General features: G+C 37.8%; 1 protein-coding gene across 4 annotated transcripts in view; it reads left to right on the top strand.

Annotated features, from left to right (window-relative positions):
* Positions 1 to 15,338, top strand: part of TMCC1 (transmembrane and coiled-coil domain family 1) — a 137,604-nt gene that overhangs the window by 112,149 nt on the left and 10,117 nt on the right. For 3 of the 4 annotated variants that reach the window (XM_063291645.1, XM_063291646.1, XM_063291648.1), the window contains one exon: positions 4,099 to 5,030. In XM_063291645.1, coding sequence (XP_063147715.1) covers positions 4,099 to 5,030 — 932 coding nt within the window. Of the gene's footprint in view, positions 1 to 2,956; positions 3,041 to 4,098; positions 5,031 to 15,338 lie in introns of those variants that run through there. The other variant, XM_063291647.1, reaches the window with a different exon arrangement.

Raw genomic sequence — 15,338 nt, 5'->3', positions numbered from 1 at the left:
CACATACATTCATATCTGTAATTCACATGTCTCTAATGTTACCACATGCATATCTTATACAACTATTTTTATACTGCTTAGCTCAGCTGACTACTGGCATTTTACATAAAACATAAGAATATAACAGTTATAACAACAACAAGCACCCACTCTTCTACTCTTTAAGTAGAAAGTACATTCTACTTTCATTCTACTTTCTTTTACTTATTTCCTTTCCATCAATTTTCCCCAAGATCTACCCTTGTCGCTCCAAGAAACTCAAGCATTTCTTTAGTTAAAGCCCCATCAATGGATTCATGTCCTTAAAAATGTTAGAATGGTACCAGCAGATCTGAAATTAAAGTCGATTCATCAAACATTGTATTTAGGGTATATTGGACTCCCCAAATAATGTATTTGAAAGAATGGATATCAGATTTTTTTTGCTGGAAGTATAAAAAAATTGAGGCTTCACTGACCCATATGATATTTTAGAGATACTGTGTTAATAATGCATATAAGCAGATTTGTGGGGAAATCTTTAAATGTTAAAGATGTTGATGAACTATATACCAAAGCTTTGAAATTTGACTGTTTATCGGGAATTATGGTTGTATCAAGCATAGGGAGTGGTTAAACAAATCATACTGAGAAATTGGAAATGTATTATTTCAGATGTCAAAGAATGGTTGTTGGAAATGTGATATATCTGTTTTGGAAAAGACAGTATTTTCAGCTAACCAAAGGATGTAGCAATATGTGTTTCCATGGCAGAGAGTTCATGATATTTTACAATAATATTTTGTACTGTTCATATTATAGTAGTGTATTCAGTAGTAAACCAGTGACTATTGACAAGTATAAAATATGAGATATATAATATCTTCTTTTCTTTTTAGTTTGTATTTTTAGTTTGGGCTTGCCTCTTTTGTATTTTTTTTTAAGTTTAAATATTGTTTTGTTAATTGTGCATGCATAATATAAATAAGTAAAAGAATTTCTTTAATTAAATGTAAATAAATGTATATGTGACAAATACTTCTGAAACAAATAACCTAGTCTTTTAAGGGTGTGTGTGCATATTTTCCTATAGAAAATATTTCCCCTTCGAAATATTGCTTCCATGGATGCAATATTCATGCATCCATGGAAATTAATGTTTATTTAAAAATTGTTGCCCATTCTCAATATATTCAGCAGGAGCAATCTCATTTTTGCCAAAAAATAGAGATCCTTTTGGAATAATTGCACAGCCTAGGGATACTGGCAGGTAGCACTTTTTCTAAAAGGAGCATAGCACCTGTCTCTAATTACACTTGCTCCAACCTCTAAAAACCTTGACCCTCTTCATGTACAATTGTAGCTTCTAGAGAGAAGTGTTCTGAGATGGCTCTTGAAAATGGTCCAGGAAATTCAGCTGACTCAGTGGCACATCTACTGATGGAGCCACAATTTGCAAGTTGGGCAGCCATATAAATTGATAAAATAAATAAGGGGACAAACAAAACTGAATCAGTGTGGCTTGTGATGGGTTTAGCCATGTTGGGACTCTTCAGCCCTGTTTTTGCCAGGGAGTTCTTTCAAACCTCCAGAGTCTTCAGTCTTATGGAATCAGAGACCTGGCAACTTAAAACTATATTTCACTTTTGCTCTGCCATCTTTCTCAGCCCAGGCAGGTGATCCCCATGCTGGGAGATAGTAGGTGAAAAGGGATAGCCAGATGTTTACCCACCAGGTTTCTGATCCCACAGATCACCTGTGGTGGGGTTGGAAATGGAGGGGCTTTGAAAGAGCGAAGCCAGGTAACAGGTGGAGGAGGAGAGCCAGCTTTGCCCCCTCCAGGTTGCCACGTTGGAAACTGTTTTTTTAGAAAGAGCCAATTCTTCCTCTTACTGCCAGCAGTCCTCTGGGTTGGTAAGCTGTTGGTTAGTTTCCTTTTGAACTTGATTAACATCTGACCAGTATTGGGGTGGACCATCAGTGCCTGTCAGCTGAGTAAATCCCTATTACAAAGCTTTAGAAATAATTCATAAATCTTTCACATGAGTAGGCATCCTGCCATTGTTTCCTAGAACAGGGGTGGACAGATTCCAGTCTTTCCATTACATAAATCTTTTGTAGATCTTATATTCTCTTTTTGGAATCTCTCTGTCTCTCTGTTCTTTTAAAGTGGCATGGTTCTGTTTTCCTTCTAGCCATCATTTTCTGTATGCATTTTCTTTCACTTTCCCTCGCTAAATCATTTCCGTTTCAAGAGTTAGCTTAAAGTAAATATTACATCTTAGTTTCTGCCTTACCTCATCTACAGCCTTTCCTTGTTGAAGGCATACTATAATGAAATTTTCCCTGTTTAGACTCAAACCTAATCCATTGCTGCTAATGGAGCACGTGACCAGTAGTTGTCACCTCACAAGCATTCAGACTTGGAGGGTTACTCAGAGCTTAATTTGACCAGTCTCTTAATCTCTGGCATGTTCACAGCCACACAGGTACATACTTGTTTGCTTCGGCTGGTAAGTAGGAGGTTGTGTAGTCCTGTTCTGAAAACAAATAACCCCTGTAGTTCTTGAAACTACTGAACAATTACATATGAAAAGAAATGAGTAACAAACTAGCATTTCTCCTCCATGGACTCCACTTTATGTTTAAAAAAAGCTATTCTGGATCATCCTTCCATCAAGACCCGGATGGGCCTTTGCCCTTGATAATGTTTGGGTTTTATCCGGATACTCCATGTTGGTGAGCTTTTACAGCTTTCAATTTATTTAGGCAGGGGTTTTTTTAAGGAAGGAGGAAGGGAGCTTTTATCTTCATAAAGGGCTGGCTTCTAATGAAGTCATGTTGCTATTTTTCATACTCCAGTTAGGAAGCCTAATAAGTTCCCTGTTTGGGGAGGAGCTGCAGAGTAATTAAATGATTCACCAGTTTCTGTAGTGAGCTGCCTTCCTTGAAACTTAGTTTTAAAACATTCAGCCAGCTTTCAGCAGAGCAGTTGTAGGCATGTTGGTCCTTTGTTCAAGTCATGCATTGGGAACAACTCTTGCACCTCAGGAAAGCCAAGGTAGGCTAAAAAAGTAAGAATAACTTCTTTGCTAGAAAATAGATGAGTAAATTACATTTTACCTACATATATGAATTCTTAAGACATTTACTGGTTAAGAATACCTACATGATTAAAAGATTAAAACCATTTTCATGTGACCATTTCCAGTATAGCCTGTAAAGTTTGTGTATGTACCTTTACTTTGGAAAACGTAGATAACTTCTGTGGAAATTTTGCTCTTCCTATAAACTGAAATATTTTAGCTCTGAAAGCTGAGTAGAATTGCCTAGAAACTATACATACTATCCGAAACTGATCCCTTACACCTGAGGTAGGTATCTCGATACCTTTCAGATGTTTGGAACCAATTCTTATCTCAGCTAGTGTAGCCAGTGACAAAGGGTTTGGGGGGTTGTAGTCTAAAACAAGGTTCCTCAACCTTGGCAACTCTAAGCTGTGCGGGCTTCAACTCCCAGAATTCTGGGAGTTCAAGCCCACACAGCTTAGAGTTGCCAAGGTTGAGGAATCCTGGTCTAAAACATGTGGAAGATAATACATTGTCTACCCCTGCCTTACGCTGTTGCTTGAACACCCACCCACCCCCTTCAGTTTTTACCATTTCTACAGGAATCCTATCTGAAGTTGCTAAGGCCAGCTTCTAAATAGGTCTTGTCTTTTATTGATTTGTGGATCCTAGTGATCTGTGTGATCACACTAGGGCACATAGCAGGGAATCATAATTGTGTATTTATGAGGGATTTTGACATGCATAGTTTAGGTTTTTTGATAGGTAACAAGACAGACTTAATTATTTTGAAATTTAAGTTTGCTGTCCTCTCTATCTCACAAAATAATATGTGAGATACGATCTCACAAAATAATATATAGTATGACAGAGTACTATATAATGTCTATCCATATTTCTTTATCATTTTCTTTATTGATGCTAACAGCTCATACTGAAATTTACTGACTTTTTCCTTCAACTTTTTAAGAAACTCAGATTTGTTTGCATTTTTATGACATTGCCATTATCAAATCAGACTTTCATGTTCATTTTTTAATTCTTTTTCCAGATCGAACGATTAGATGTAAGTAGCCTAGCACAAACAACTAGCGCAGTGGCATCAAGCACAGACTGCAGTATCAATGCAGACTCTGTTGATGGAACACCAGATCCACAACGCACAAAAGTGGCCATCACACATCTGCAGCAGAAAATACTAAAACTTACAGAGCAAATCAAAATAGAGCAAACAGCTCGGGATGACAATGTGGCAGAATACCTGAAATTAGCCAATAATGCTGACAAGCAGCAGAGTGCCCGAATTAAGCAGGTGTTTGAGAAGAAGAACCAGAAATCATCCCAGACAATCCTCCAGTTGCAAAAGAAGCTAGAGCACTATCATCGGAAGCTGCGAGAGATTGAACAGAATGGCATTCATCGACAGCCCAAAGACGTCTTGAGGGATATGCACCAAGGGCTAAAGGATGTAGGAGCAAAAGTCACTGGCTTCAGCGAAGGTGTAGTAGATAGTGTTAAAGGTGGACTTTCCAGCTTTTCCCAGGCAACTCATTCAGCAGCTGGAGCTGTTGCTTCTAAACCTCGGGAAATTGCCTCACTTCTTAGAAACAAGTTTGGAAGTGCCGACAATATTACTAATCTGAAGGATGCTTTGGAAGAAAGTCAAGAAGATGGGACTGGAGGAAAGACTTTAGGTGTTCATAACTTTCAGTCGAGCCCAAAATATGGCAGTGAGGAAGATTGTTCCAGTGCTACATCAGGCTCAGTGGGAGCCAATAGCACCGCAGGAGTCCCCTTGGGAGCACCAAGCTCCAAAACAAACACTCTGGAAATGCAGAACTCAGGGTTTGATGCAATACTGCATGAGATTCAAGAGATTAGAGAGGTTCAAGTACGACTGGAGGAATCCTTTGAAGATCTCAAGGTTCACTATCAGCGAGATTATTCCTTGATAATGCAGGCTCTACAGGAAGAAAGATACCGGTGAGCACTTAGCAGTCCAGTCTTTCATTGATACTACTAATCTTAAGGCATATTCAGAACTGTTTGGATGCCAGCATTCATTTACTATTAATAATCTTGGGAACAGTATCCTTACAAATAATTTGGTTTATACATATATATTCACTTCTGGCTTAAATACTTAGGTTTCCTCCCTTCCAAATCACCATTTCTGTCTTCTGCTTCCTGTCATAACGTTTCAATTCTGTGAATGCCTATACTAATTTTTAAAGTTTAGGTAGCCCTGGACTCAGTTTCAAAATAGTCCTATAGTCCTAATCTTGTTGGATGAAGAATGTTTAAGCACAGCCTTTTCGATTATTTATAAATTACAAAGGGTGAATATGTTGCAGAAAAATTCCTTCTAAGACTCAGTTGGTATAATTAATATTAGCACTGAGCTTGAAAACTGGTTGTTAGTCAGTACAGTATTTCTAATGCTGGCTTGTTATGCTCCCAACCAGTCCAAAGGTATGTTTCTCTAAAAATATATCCTAGCTCCAGATACACCTAATGTTAAAGTATAATTTGTTTTGCATTGGAAACAAAAGAACCCAAATGCAAGATAAACATTTGTGTAGTTTTATGCAAGCTAGGGAATAGTTAGATCAGGCTTCATTAGTGGGAAGAAATAGATCATAAATATCATTTATTTTTCTGTGATGTTTGGTATAAATCTAATTAAGATATTTTGTCAGTTCTTCCTTTGACCCCCAAAACTAGTGCTAACGAGTCTTGACAGTCTTGATGCCATTTGCAGACCTTGAAGCAAGACCTTGTTGTAGTTGTAATTTTAAAATTAGACCATAATCTGATTATACATAATGGTATTTTACTGTTATTCTTAAGTTATCAAGAAAGATGTTTTACAGTTCACTTAAATGGGCATGTCTAAAATGGCAGTCCTGAACTGATAATTTGGGATTGGAGAAAGTATAGAAATCCCCAATCTAATTAAGGATTGACAAATAAAATACTAATCTCATTACAACATATTCAATTATTTTATTAATAATTTATAATAGCAATACACATTTTTATTATTTTAACTATCTCAAAAGGGAGTCGCAACTCAATTTTTTAAGATTGAAACCATTTTTAACATTTTTTAACTCTTCAGTACTTTAATGAAAGCATGTAATTTAATAAATGCCAAAAGTATTACACAGCCAGAAGGTACAATTGCATGCTGTCATAATTAAATGAGCATGTTTGAATTGACAGAACACCTTTAATTAGAACACTTTTTATTTGAAAAATATAAAAAATCAGAAAGGGGAGACAAATAATTAGAAGGCAGCAAGTGAGAAAAGATTAAGTAGTTCTTACTCTTTGAACATGGAGAAATGAAGGTTTCATCTTACTCAGTAGAAACATCAATCTTTGGGGATCTGAAACTTTTCCATAAATGCTACCTACCTATTTATTTAAAACACATGAAGTTATCTTACTCTGAGGTATACCATTTAGCCATCTGTTGTGGTATTCTCTGAGCTGAGTGGAGACTCACAGATCCCTGTGGGATAGAGGTTTTTAACCGCATCATTCATTGAGGTGCTTTTAATTAAACATTCTACAAACTGCATGGTAAGGGTTGTGATTTTAAATATATATTATTTTAACAATGGCCATTTCCTTTACCCATTTTTCCCAGCCCCTTGACAATGAGATCTTTTGCATACCCACCCATTCCCCCCAAAAACCTCTTTAAGTATAATTTCGTAATGAAGGTAAGCATTCTATTAGATCTATTTTAAAAACAATGGCCATACACAGATTAAACAAATACATGTATTGCAAGGGTCTAACTATATTGTAAGGGTTAGGACATCTCCTTTTTGGCACACAGGAGAATATTAAAACATGCATGCGCACACACTTTTTTTAAAGCAGAATATATATATTGGTTCTTTCCCCCAATAAATATCATTGGGGTGGCATTAATTTGACAATTATGGGAGCTTCTTTAGTGTACAACACTTGCTTCCCAAAAGAAATAGTTATAATAAATAAACCATGGTTGGCAATAGAATTAAGAGTCTTATTTTTCTTCCCATTCTAATATACTAGCCAAAGAAGTCTACCGAAGGGTCAGATTCCTGTTGAGGATTTTTTTTCTTTTGAATGAGAGCACTTGTTTGTTTTACATCAAATGTGTTTGTCATTCCCTATTTTTCTGTGGCTGTCTTTGTTCTTGCTCTTATCGTTTGTGTTCACTAGGGCTCAATACTGCTAGAGCTGTCTCTCCTGCTCTGACTCTTCTCTCTCTTCCCCTCCCCACACTTTTTTGAGGACAAATTATTTTTGCAAGTCATCCCTCCTTGCTTTGTAATGTAACAAATAGTTAAAGCTTGGGCAAAAGCTATGCTGTTTTTCTGTTGGACATTTGATGTGGCCTCATTGTTGAGAGAGAGTAGCCACACCTTTCTCTTTGGAAATCCAGTTCTGCATTCATCCCTGTTCTTTTTACAATTGCAGCCTTATCAGCAAGACCAAATTCCAAAACAAGCTGTTGCTTATCAGTTTTTAGAGCTATAGCAGATATTTACTTGATAAATAGCGACTTTCTGAACTTTCATGAGATTCCTGTTAAGTCTCCCTTGAAACTGTTCATGAATAGCTTTTCTACACAAAGTGAATTCTGAGTTCACATAAATAAGATTTGCTTAATTGTTTTGTTCTCAGTGTACATCACATACTGCCTGTATCAGTTGAAACGACTGTACATTTGTTTTACCTTTTTGGTTAATTGTAATTCCCTGGACTCTCATTTCAGTAGAATTTAACCATAGTCCACCAAGAAAGCTTCACAATAAATTCTTCAGCATTCTGCTTACTGTTGCTATGTGGGCACATAGGCAAAGTTTTGTCTGGATATAATCTCACTTCCTGTTATGCAGATTAAAAGTGTCCTAGGTACACTGAGCTTTTAGAATAGTTAGGTGTTCAAAATTGCAGCCTATGTTTACAGCATACTACTATGTACAAGCATTCATTGCCACTTTTGTAATAAAAGAAAAGGAAGAAAGAATGCCGAGTATGACTGATGCCTCAGGCTACTGGTTCAGCACAACTGATTGTAAAGTATTTTGATTATATGTTCCAATTAATTCATTGCCTTAAGTATCCCTCTGATGACATGGGAACTACTGTGTCATGGGAATGGTTGAGAAGTCAAATAGCCAAGCCCTAAATTGTTTAAAGCTTTAAAGGTTAAATCCAGTGTTCTGAATTTAGTCCAGAACATAGTTGGAAATAGTAGATGGTCTAGAGATGCTGTTTGGTTTGTGGTAGATGCCTGGCTGCCACTGAGTAATTGAGGCCAAGGCCCCTAACCTGTGCAGTGCCTCAGGGCTTGATCCTTTCACCCCTTCTGTTTAAGATTTACGTGAGGCTTCATTCTATAGTAGGTCTCCTCTCTGTGTGGGCAATTCCAGATGGCGGGAGAAATTGAGGCCGAGGCCCCTAACCTGTGTGGTGCTCCAGGGCTTGATACTCTTACCCCTTCTATTTAAATCTACATGAGGCTACTGAGTGAGGTCATCCATCAGTTCAGGGCACATATCATTAGTATGCTGATGGTACTATGTTGTATATCTTGATCCTGAGCCACCCAGATGATGCTGTCAAAGTTCTGTCCCAGGGTCTGGATGAGGAGGAATAGATTCAGGCTCAACCCCAGCAAGACTGAATGGTTCTGTGACTGCCCCCCTCCACCTCGGTCCTGGAATTTTTCCATCTTACTCTTGGATGGGATAGAATTTTCTCAGCCAGGACTGGTGTGCAACTTGGGGGGGGGTCTTGACTCATAGCTCCTGCTTGAAGAGCACACATTCATCTGGTGTACCAGTTGTGCATTTCCTGAGCCAGGAGGTCCTCCAGATAGTCACTCACATCCTAGTCATCCCATATTTGACTATCGCACTGCATCCATATGAGGCTGCCCTTGAAGTGGCAGTGCAGGCAGTGAAGGGGGAGCCATAATATGCCCATGTAATACCATTGGTGTTTGGCTGAAACCTAGTTTCTGGGTGCAATTCAAGGTTCTGACAAAAGATATAAAATCATGTAACCGTGTTCAAGTAGACCTTGCTTAGCAGTTGCCTCAGGCAGCAACCATTTGCGGTTACAACGGTGATGAAAAAGTAACTTACCGACCAATGCCTGCATTTACAACCATCACAGCATCTCTCTCAGTCACGTGTTCACCATTACAGTCAGTCAGTGTGTGCTGTCCTGTGCCTGCCCTGCAGAGCAGAGAGATTGCCTAAACAAGCTATCTCTTCCTGAGTTGCTTTTCTCTGCAGCGCAGTGCATCCCTAAAAAGTGCTAACAAGAAGTTAACAAACTCAGCTCTGTGACCTTAATTAGTTGATGCTGTCTGGCAGCTGCTGTCTGGCAGCTGCTGCCTGTAACTGACAATACTTTAATCAGTTTCAGCTTTTGTTTGCCTCCTAAGGGACTTGGGGCTCAGAGCTGCACACTAGACAAACAACTGGTACCAGCGCATTCCTTTTGATGTGTATTCCCCATTGTGTGCCTGATAAATCTCTTCCTTTCCAATGTATGTAAATACAGATATTAATATCCTTCTTGCTAATTATCCCAGTGCCAGGGTGAGCATTCCAAAGGGTGGGGGGAGTGGGGGAAAAGGGCTATAAGATTTGCTCTTTTACCCAGCTTCCTTGTGAGTTGAGTTCCGAAAACCTTCCCTGCCATTTGGGCTCAGCCGGCTGTTTGGGGTCACATCCTTCTGGCACTTTAAAGCAAAGGAAAGCTGAAGTAAAAAAGTAAGCACAGTAACGTGATTTTCCACTTAGAGACCTTGTCACTTAGTGACCGGATTGGAAGTCCCAATTGTTGCTAAAGGGACTACCTGTATGACAAAGATAAGCTTTTCTTCTCTTGTAATATTAGAACTTGGAGCCATCCATTAAAAATATAATTAGGGGATTAAAGGAATTATTTTTGGTCATAGTTAAATCATGGAATTTGCTGCTATCAAATATGATGATGTTCTCCAGCTGAGATGGTTTTAAATAGGTCTTTCTATATTAGTGCCAATGTTTCTGTACTATCCTCTGAATCCAGGGGGCATATCTTAAATGCCAGTTGTCGTTCAGCAAAAGTAGAACAGGGCTTATCATCCTTAGGTCCTATTGGTGAATTTTCTCTTTGGTGACTTAAATCATAACATTGTGGACTAAATTGGTTTTTGGCCTTACCCATCAGGGCTCTTATATTTCTATTTTTGTAACCCTTTGCATTTTTAATAAAAACCCTGTAGTTCAATGTATTCTCTTTGGACAGATTTTTAAATATGGAAAGATTTAGAAAACAAATGTTATACCAATCGAAGTGAATATTTGTAGCTCAGGGTTGAACTGTGGAGTCCTTGGTGCTCTCTGAGCCTTGTTGTTGTCTTGCAGACGTTTCATTGGCAGACTAGGCAACATCTTCAGTGCAAAGAGGGAGTGGGCCTTGCTCTCAGTTTATATACTGTGGCTTGCCCTGCTTGTGTTGGTGGGGGTGTTGTTCTCTCCTTGGGAGTTCTTTGATTGGGTTGTTGTTTGCTGCTTGGTTGATTGCCTGAGTATGGGCATCAAACACTCCAGAAAGCACGCAAATGGGAGAAATCTGCAGGTAGGCAAACTTCTACCAAAGAACAGCTGTTCTTTCTGCATGAATGCATGCGACAGAATGCCCTGCCCTCCAGTGTCAGTTACAAACCTCCAATCAACTGCACAGCTGGATGGAAGATAGCACAACAAAGTGGGCGAAAAATGATACGGCTCATGATCATGGACACCCATCTCAGATTAAACAAATACCAACTATTAACTCAGGCAATCAACCAAACAGCAAACAACAGCCCAATCAACTCCCAAAGAGAGAATACCCCTACCAACACAAGCAGGGCAAGCCACGGTATATAACCTGAGAGCAAGGCCCACTCCCTCTTCGCTCTGAAGATGTTGCCTAGTCTGGCAATGAAACATCTGCAAGAAAACAAGGCTCAGAGAGCACCAAGGACTCCACAATAAATGATGTTTGCATTTATATTTTATTTCCTAGGCACTCAGGATGTCACATCATTTGTAAAAATACAATAAACCAAAATATTGCTATATTTTACTAGCAATATTTAAAATATTGCTATATTTTACTAGACCTCAGTGCCTGCATTTGGAAAACTAAGTTACCATCCATGAAAACTTTCAGCATTTCAGCAGAAAAACAATAAAATCTTTTCCCTCTCTGAGAGATCTCACATTTGCTTTCTAATGATGATAGTACATCCCTCATACACTGGAGAATGTTTCCTGTACCAGAGAGCAGTATACAAGCAGAAGCACACAGGATTTAATTATATTGGAATAAAGAGTATAGGAAGCCTCTGCCACCTCTAGAGATAATCAGTCCAGTGAAATGGGAACATACAAACCTGTTAGAATACACCTGTAGATTGGGACCACTATTGGAGAAACTTTTATTTAACCCAGAGATATTTAGAAGGTTTTAAATTTGGAGAATATGCAAGGTGCATCCTGATTGTTGGTATACTCCATATTCTTCCTGTTTATGGGATATGGGGAACAGTTTATTGGCTTGCAAGGTAACCTCTAAATTAGAGATCCTAGTTGCATAAAATAACATTAGCATGCTTGGGATAAAATGGCTTTGATTGCACTTATGGTATGCTGGTGAAAATGTGTGAAAACTGACCAGTACTCTCCTTACTGCTAGCTGCATAATGAAAGAAAAACAGTTATATTGCATGTTTGTGAAACGTAAAAGGAAAGATGAAATAGAACTGAATAAAGGCGGTCTGATTTCTGGACTGAAGTGGACAAATATATGCAGGGAAGTGAAGGTGTAGGTTTAATTATGAATGAAAAGGCTAAAGTGTATGTCAGAGAGTATGAATTGGTATCATCTATGTTGTGGGTGTGTATAAAAACAGGAATTCATAGATTGGTGATAGTTACATCTTGAATGGAGGAAAGGGGTGACTTTTGGGAAAACTGTGCAACATTCTGAGTAAATGTAATCTAAGGAGACTCTGCTAGATGACATGAATGGATGAGTAAGAATAAGACAGAAAGATGCAGAAAAAGTGATTGAACCATTTAGAAACTCAATAATGACTGTTTGGCAAGTAACTGCTTAGAAGACTCTGTTTTGGATATGTGGTTTAACTTATAAATGCAGTGAATTATTGAATATAAAAGTTTGATCTGATCGTAATGAAAGAGGGAATTCACAAAACATAAAAGGGTGATGATTCTAATTTTTTTGGAAAAATAGACTTGAAAGAAGACAAAAGTAGTAAAAGAAATAAGAATGCAAGGACAAGTTATGAGTCCTCTAGGATAAGTTATGGCTTGTCTGGAAACAAGTATTAGAAGTTATATTAATTGTTCAACATAATGAATGGAAAGGGGATATAAGGAAAGAAGATGTAGAAGCTGCTGAAAATAAGTATAATAGAGAGTACTGTACAAATATATAGTTATGCTAATGTATGAAAAAGGATGCTTAGTGGAGTGATGAAATGAAAGTGGCTGTGGATGAAATGCATAATGTATGATTACAGCAAAAATGACAGTGAAAGAAAGACCATGAGAAATATATTTTTTTAAATGCAAATTGTAGTCAAAGAGAGCAAGGAATTGATAAGATTAAAAGAAGCACAGAAAATGCAGAGAAATCTTGATGGATATAAAAATTGTTTTAAAAGTATGTAAAGAGCCTTGGAACTGAAATAAGGGAAAGCTGAAAGGAGTATTTTAGAGATTTGTGCAGGAATGATAATGATAGGTTGAAGAGTAGAACTGAAGAAGTATTACTGTCTAAAAAATAGGTCATAAATACTGTAAGACTCTTGAAAAATTGCAAGATCCAGTTATAGATTATGTAACTGGAGAAATGTTAAAAATGGGTTGTTTCAACACATTTATGTAGATTGCATCTGTACCTGACAATTGGAAGAATGCTGTTATTGCTCCCCTATATAAACATAGCAAAAGTGAATGCAAAATTAATAGGGTGTTTGTTTCTTAAAATGTGCCTAGGAAATGTTTGGCAAAATTCTGATTGAAAGGGTGTAAGACAATGAGCAAAATTTGGAAAATGAAATGTAGCTTTATGCTGGGCAGGGGTTGTGAAGGCAGGTTTTTGCTCCTCAGCAGGTCATTAAGAAACATGTGAATAATTTTACATCTGTTCATACAGAAGAACCATATCACAAAGTGAAGTGGCTGGAATTATGGAATGTTTGACATAAATATGGGGTTGAGGATTAATTGCTGAATGCAGCAAAGGTAGTATGGAAGTAAATGCAAGAGTGAGAATAAATTGAAAGCTTAACAAATGGTTCAGCATTGAGCAGGGAGTAAGGTAAGGATGTGTGATGTCCCCCTGGTTGTTTAATAACAAATGCTTATGAAGTTAAAGGTGTGTTGTTGGGCATGTGAATTTTTATATCCAGATAATGCTTTGTTCTTGGTTGAAACATGAATAATTTAATGAAAGATAGATTGTATGATGCAGTGAAGAATATCAATCTGAAAATTAATGTATTAAGATCAAGATACATTAGGGCAGGGGGAATTGAGTGAACAGCTGCAAGTTTGTTTATTTATTTATTTATTATTTCAGATTTTATCACTACCCATCTCACGCAAAGAGCAACTCTGGGCAGTTTACAATAAAACTGGAATAAATAAAGATTAAAATACAATAAAAACAATATTCTTAAATAAAAATATAAATATAAAATCCAAATATGAAATTTTACGTAAATGCAAGGAAACTAACACACATAGATGAATTACTGTACCACTTAGATGAATTTATGTAGCTTGTTAGAAGATTTGCTAAAGCTAGAACAATTTAAAAGATGCAAATGCTGCCAGAAAGGTAGCAGGTAAATATGTGGTCTGTTATGAGGAATGAATATTCCTGAAAGAAGCCAAGGTGACCATGTTTCTCCTCACTATGTTATATGGAACTGCGAGATGGGTATCTAAGGAAAACTTGGATAGAATGGGAATAGGGTATTGAGGAGTGTATGTGTTAAAACAAAAGGATACGGTACGGAATGAACATGGTTTCCATACAGAAGTGAATGTCCGGTACAAAAGTTTGTTGAGATCATGAATGAGGATCAAATCATAAAACAAATGTATGAAGGAAGATTGAATATTTTTAGAGGAAAGGTAAAAAGGTAAAAGTCCTGGTGGTTGGATGGATGTGATTAGATTCTCAAAAATAGAGAGGTGAGAAGTTCGAAGAACAGCTGCGTGTGAATCATTTATGGATGTTGTCAGGCTTCTCAGCAGGCTGTACTGGAATCGGTTTCAAGAGGCATACGTCCTACTAAGCTAAGAAGCAGTATGAAAGAATTCCAGTGGCTGCTGTGTATCCGAATGAAGCCCTATTCTTGTGACTCTTTTCACCCATCTGTGTTTTGTAGTGGACTGAAAGGACCCCTCTTTTGGGTGGGAAGGCTAGTTTCCTTGTTTGGGCAATGGCTAGCATTGATCTAAGCTGTCTCACAGACGTGGCGGAATAATTTGCAAGGCTAGAAAGGTTTGGAGAAGTATAATGATTGCTGTTGGTGTAAATTAGTTTCAAATAAGCTTCCTTTTCTTATGCCATTAATTTCTTTGGCATATTATTCGTACTCCTTTTCTGCACTCTGCATAACATTGTTTACCCCAAAAGCGAATAGCATGAATGTACGCACGTTGGCTACAGAAAGCGTGGAGGGCCATGATGCACGGCCCAGCTTTCTTGAGAGGCAGCCTGCTATGTGACGGGTGAGCCGTAGCTTCCAAACATTGGGTGGAATCTGATTAGAGTCGAAGAATGTTAAATAGGCAACATTAAAACTGATGAGGCAGCCATAGGTTCCTGCTTACTATATCATTACAGTTGTGTAAGTTCATAAGATTATATTTACTGCATGTGTCACTGTGCTCATGTGTGACATGTGAACAATGGCAATCCAGTTAAGTCCTTCTGCATCGAGTAACGTGCTGCCTCAAGACACCTTACATATTCTTGCTGCTATTCTAAAAATAACAAGCAAAGGAAAAGCCTTACTCCCAAGTTACAGAGCTGAATATACTTATTTATTTATTCACTTTGCCATGGTATCAACGGTTTGGGTGCAAGGTTCCTTAAAACGTTTCCTCAGTGCCATTGATACATTTGCCCTGATTAGAGGTGAGATGGGGTGATTTTTTTTTATTCCTTCTCCATATTTCTGCCTCAGGAACATGC

This window comes from Candoia aspera, chromosome 2 (genome assembly GCF_035149785.1).
Source record: "Candoia aspera isolate rCanAsp1 chromosome 2, rCanAsp1.hap2, whole genome shotgun sequence".
NCBI lineage: Eukaryota > Metazoa > Chordata > Lepidosauria > Squamata > Boidae > Candoia > Candoia aspera.
The sequence above is the reverse complement of the archived record's forward strand: the minus strand, read 5'-3'. Positions and strand labels throughout refer to the sequence as shown.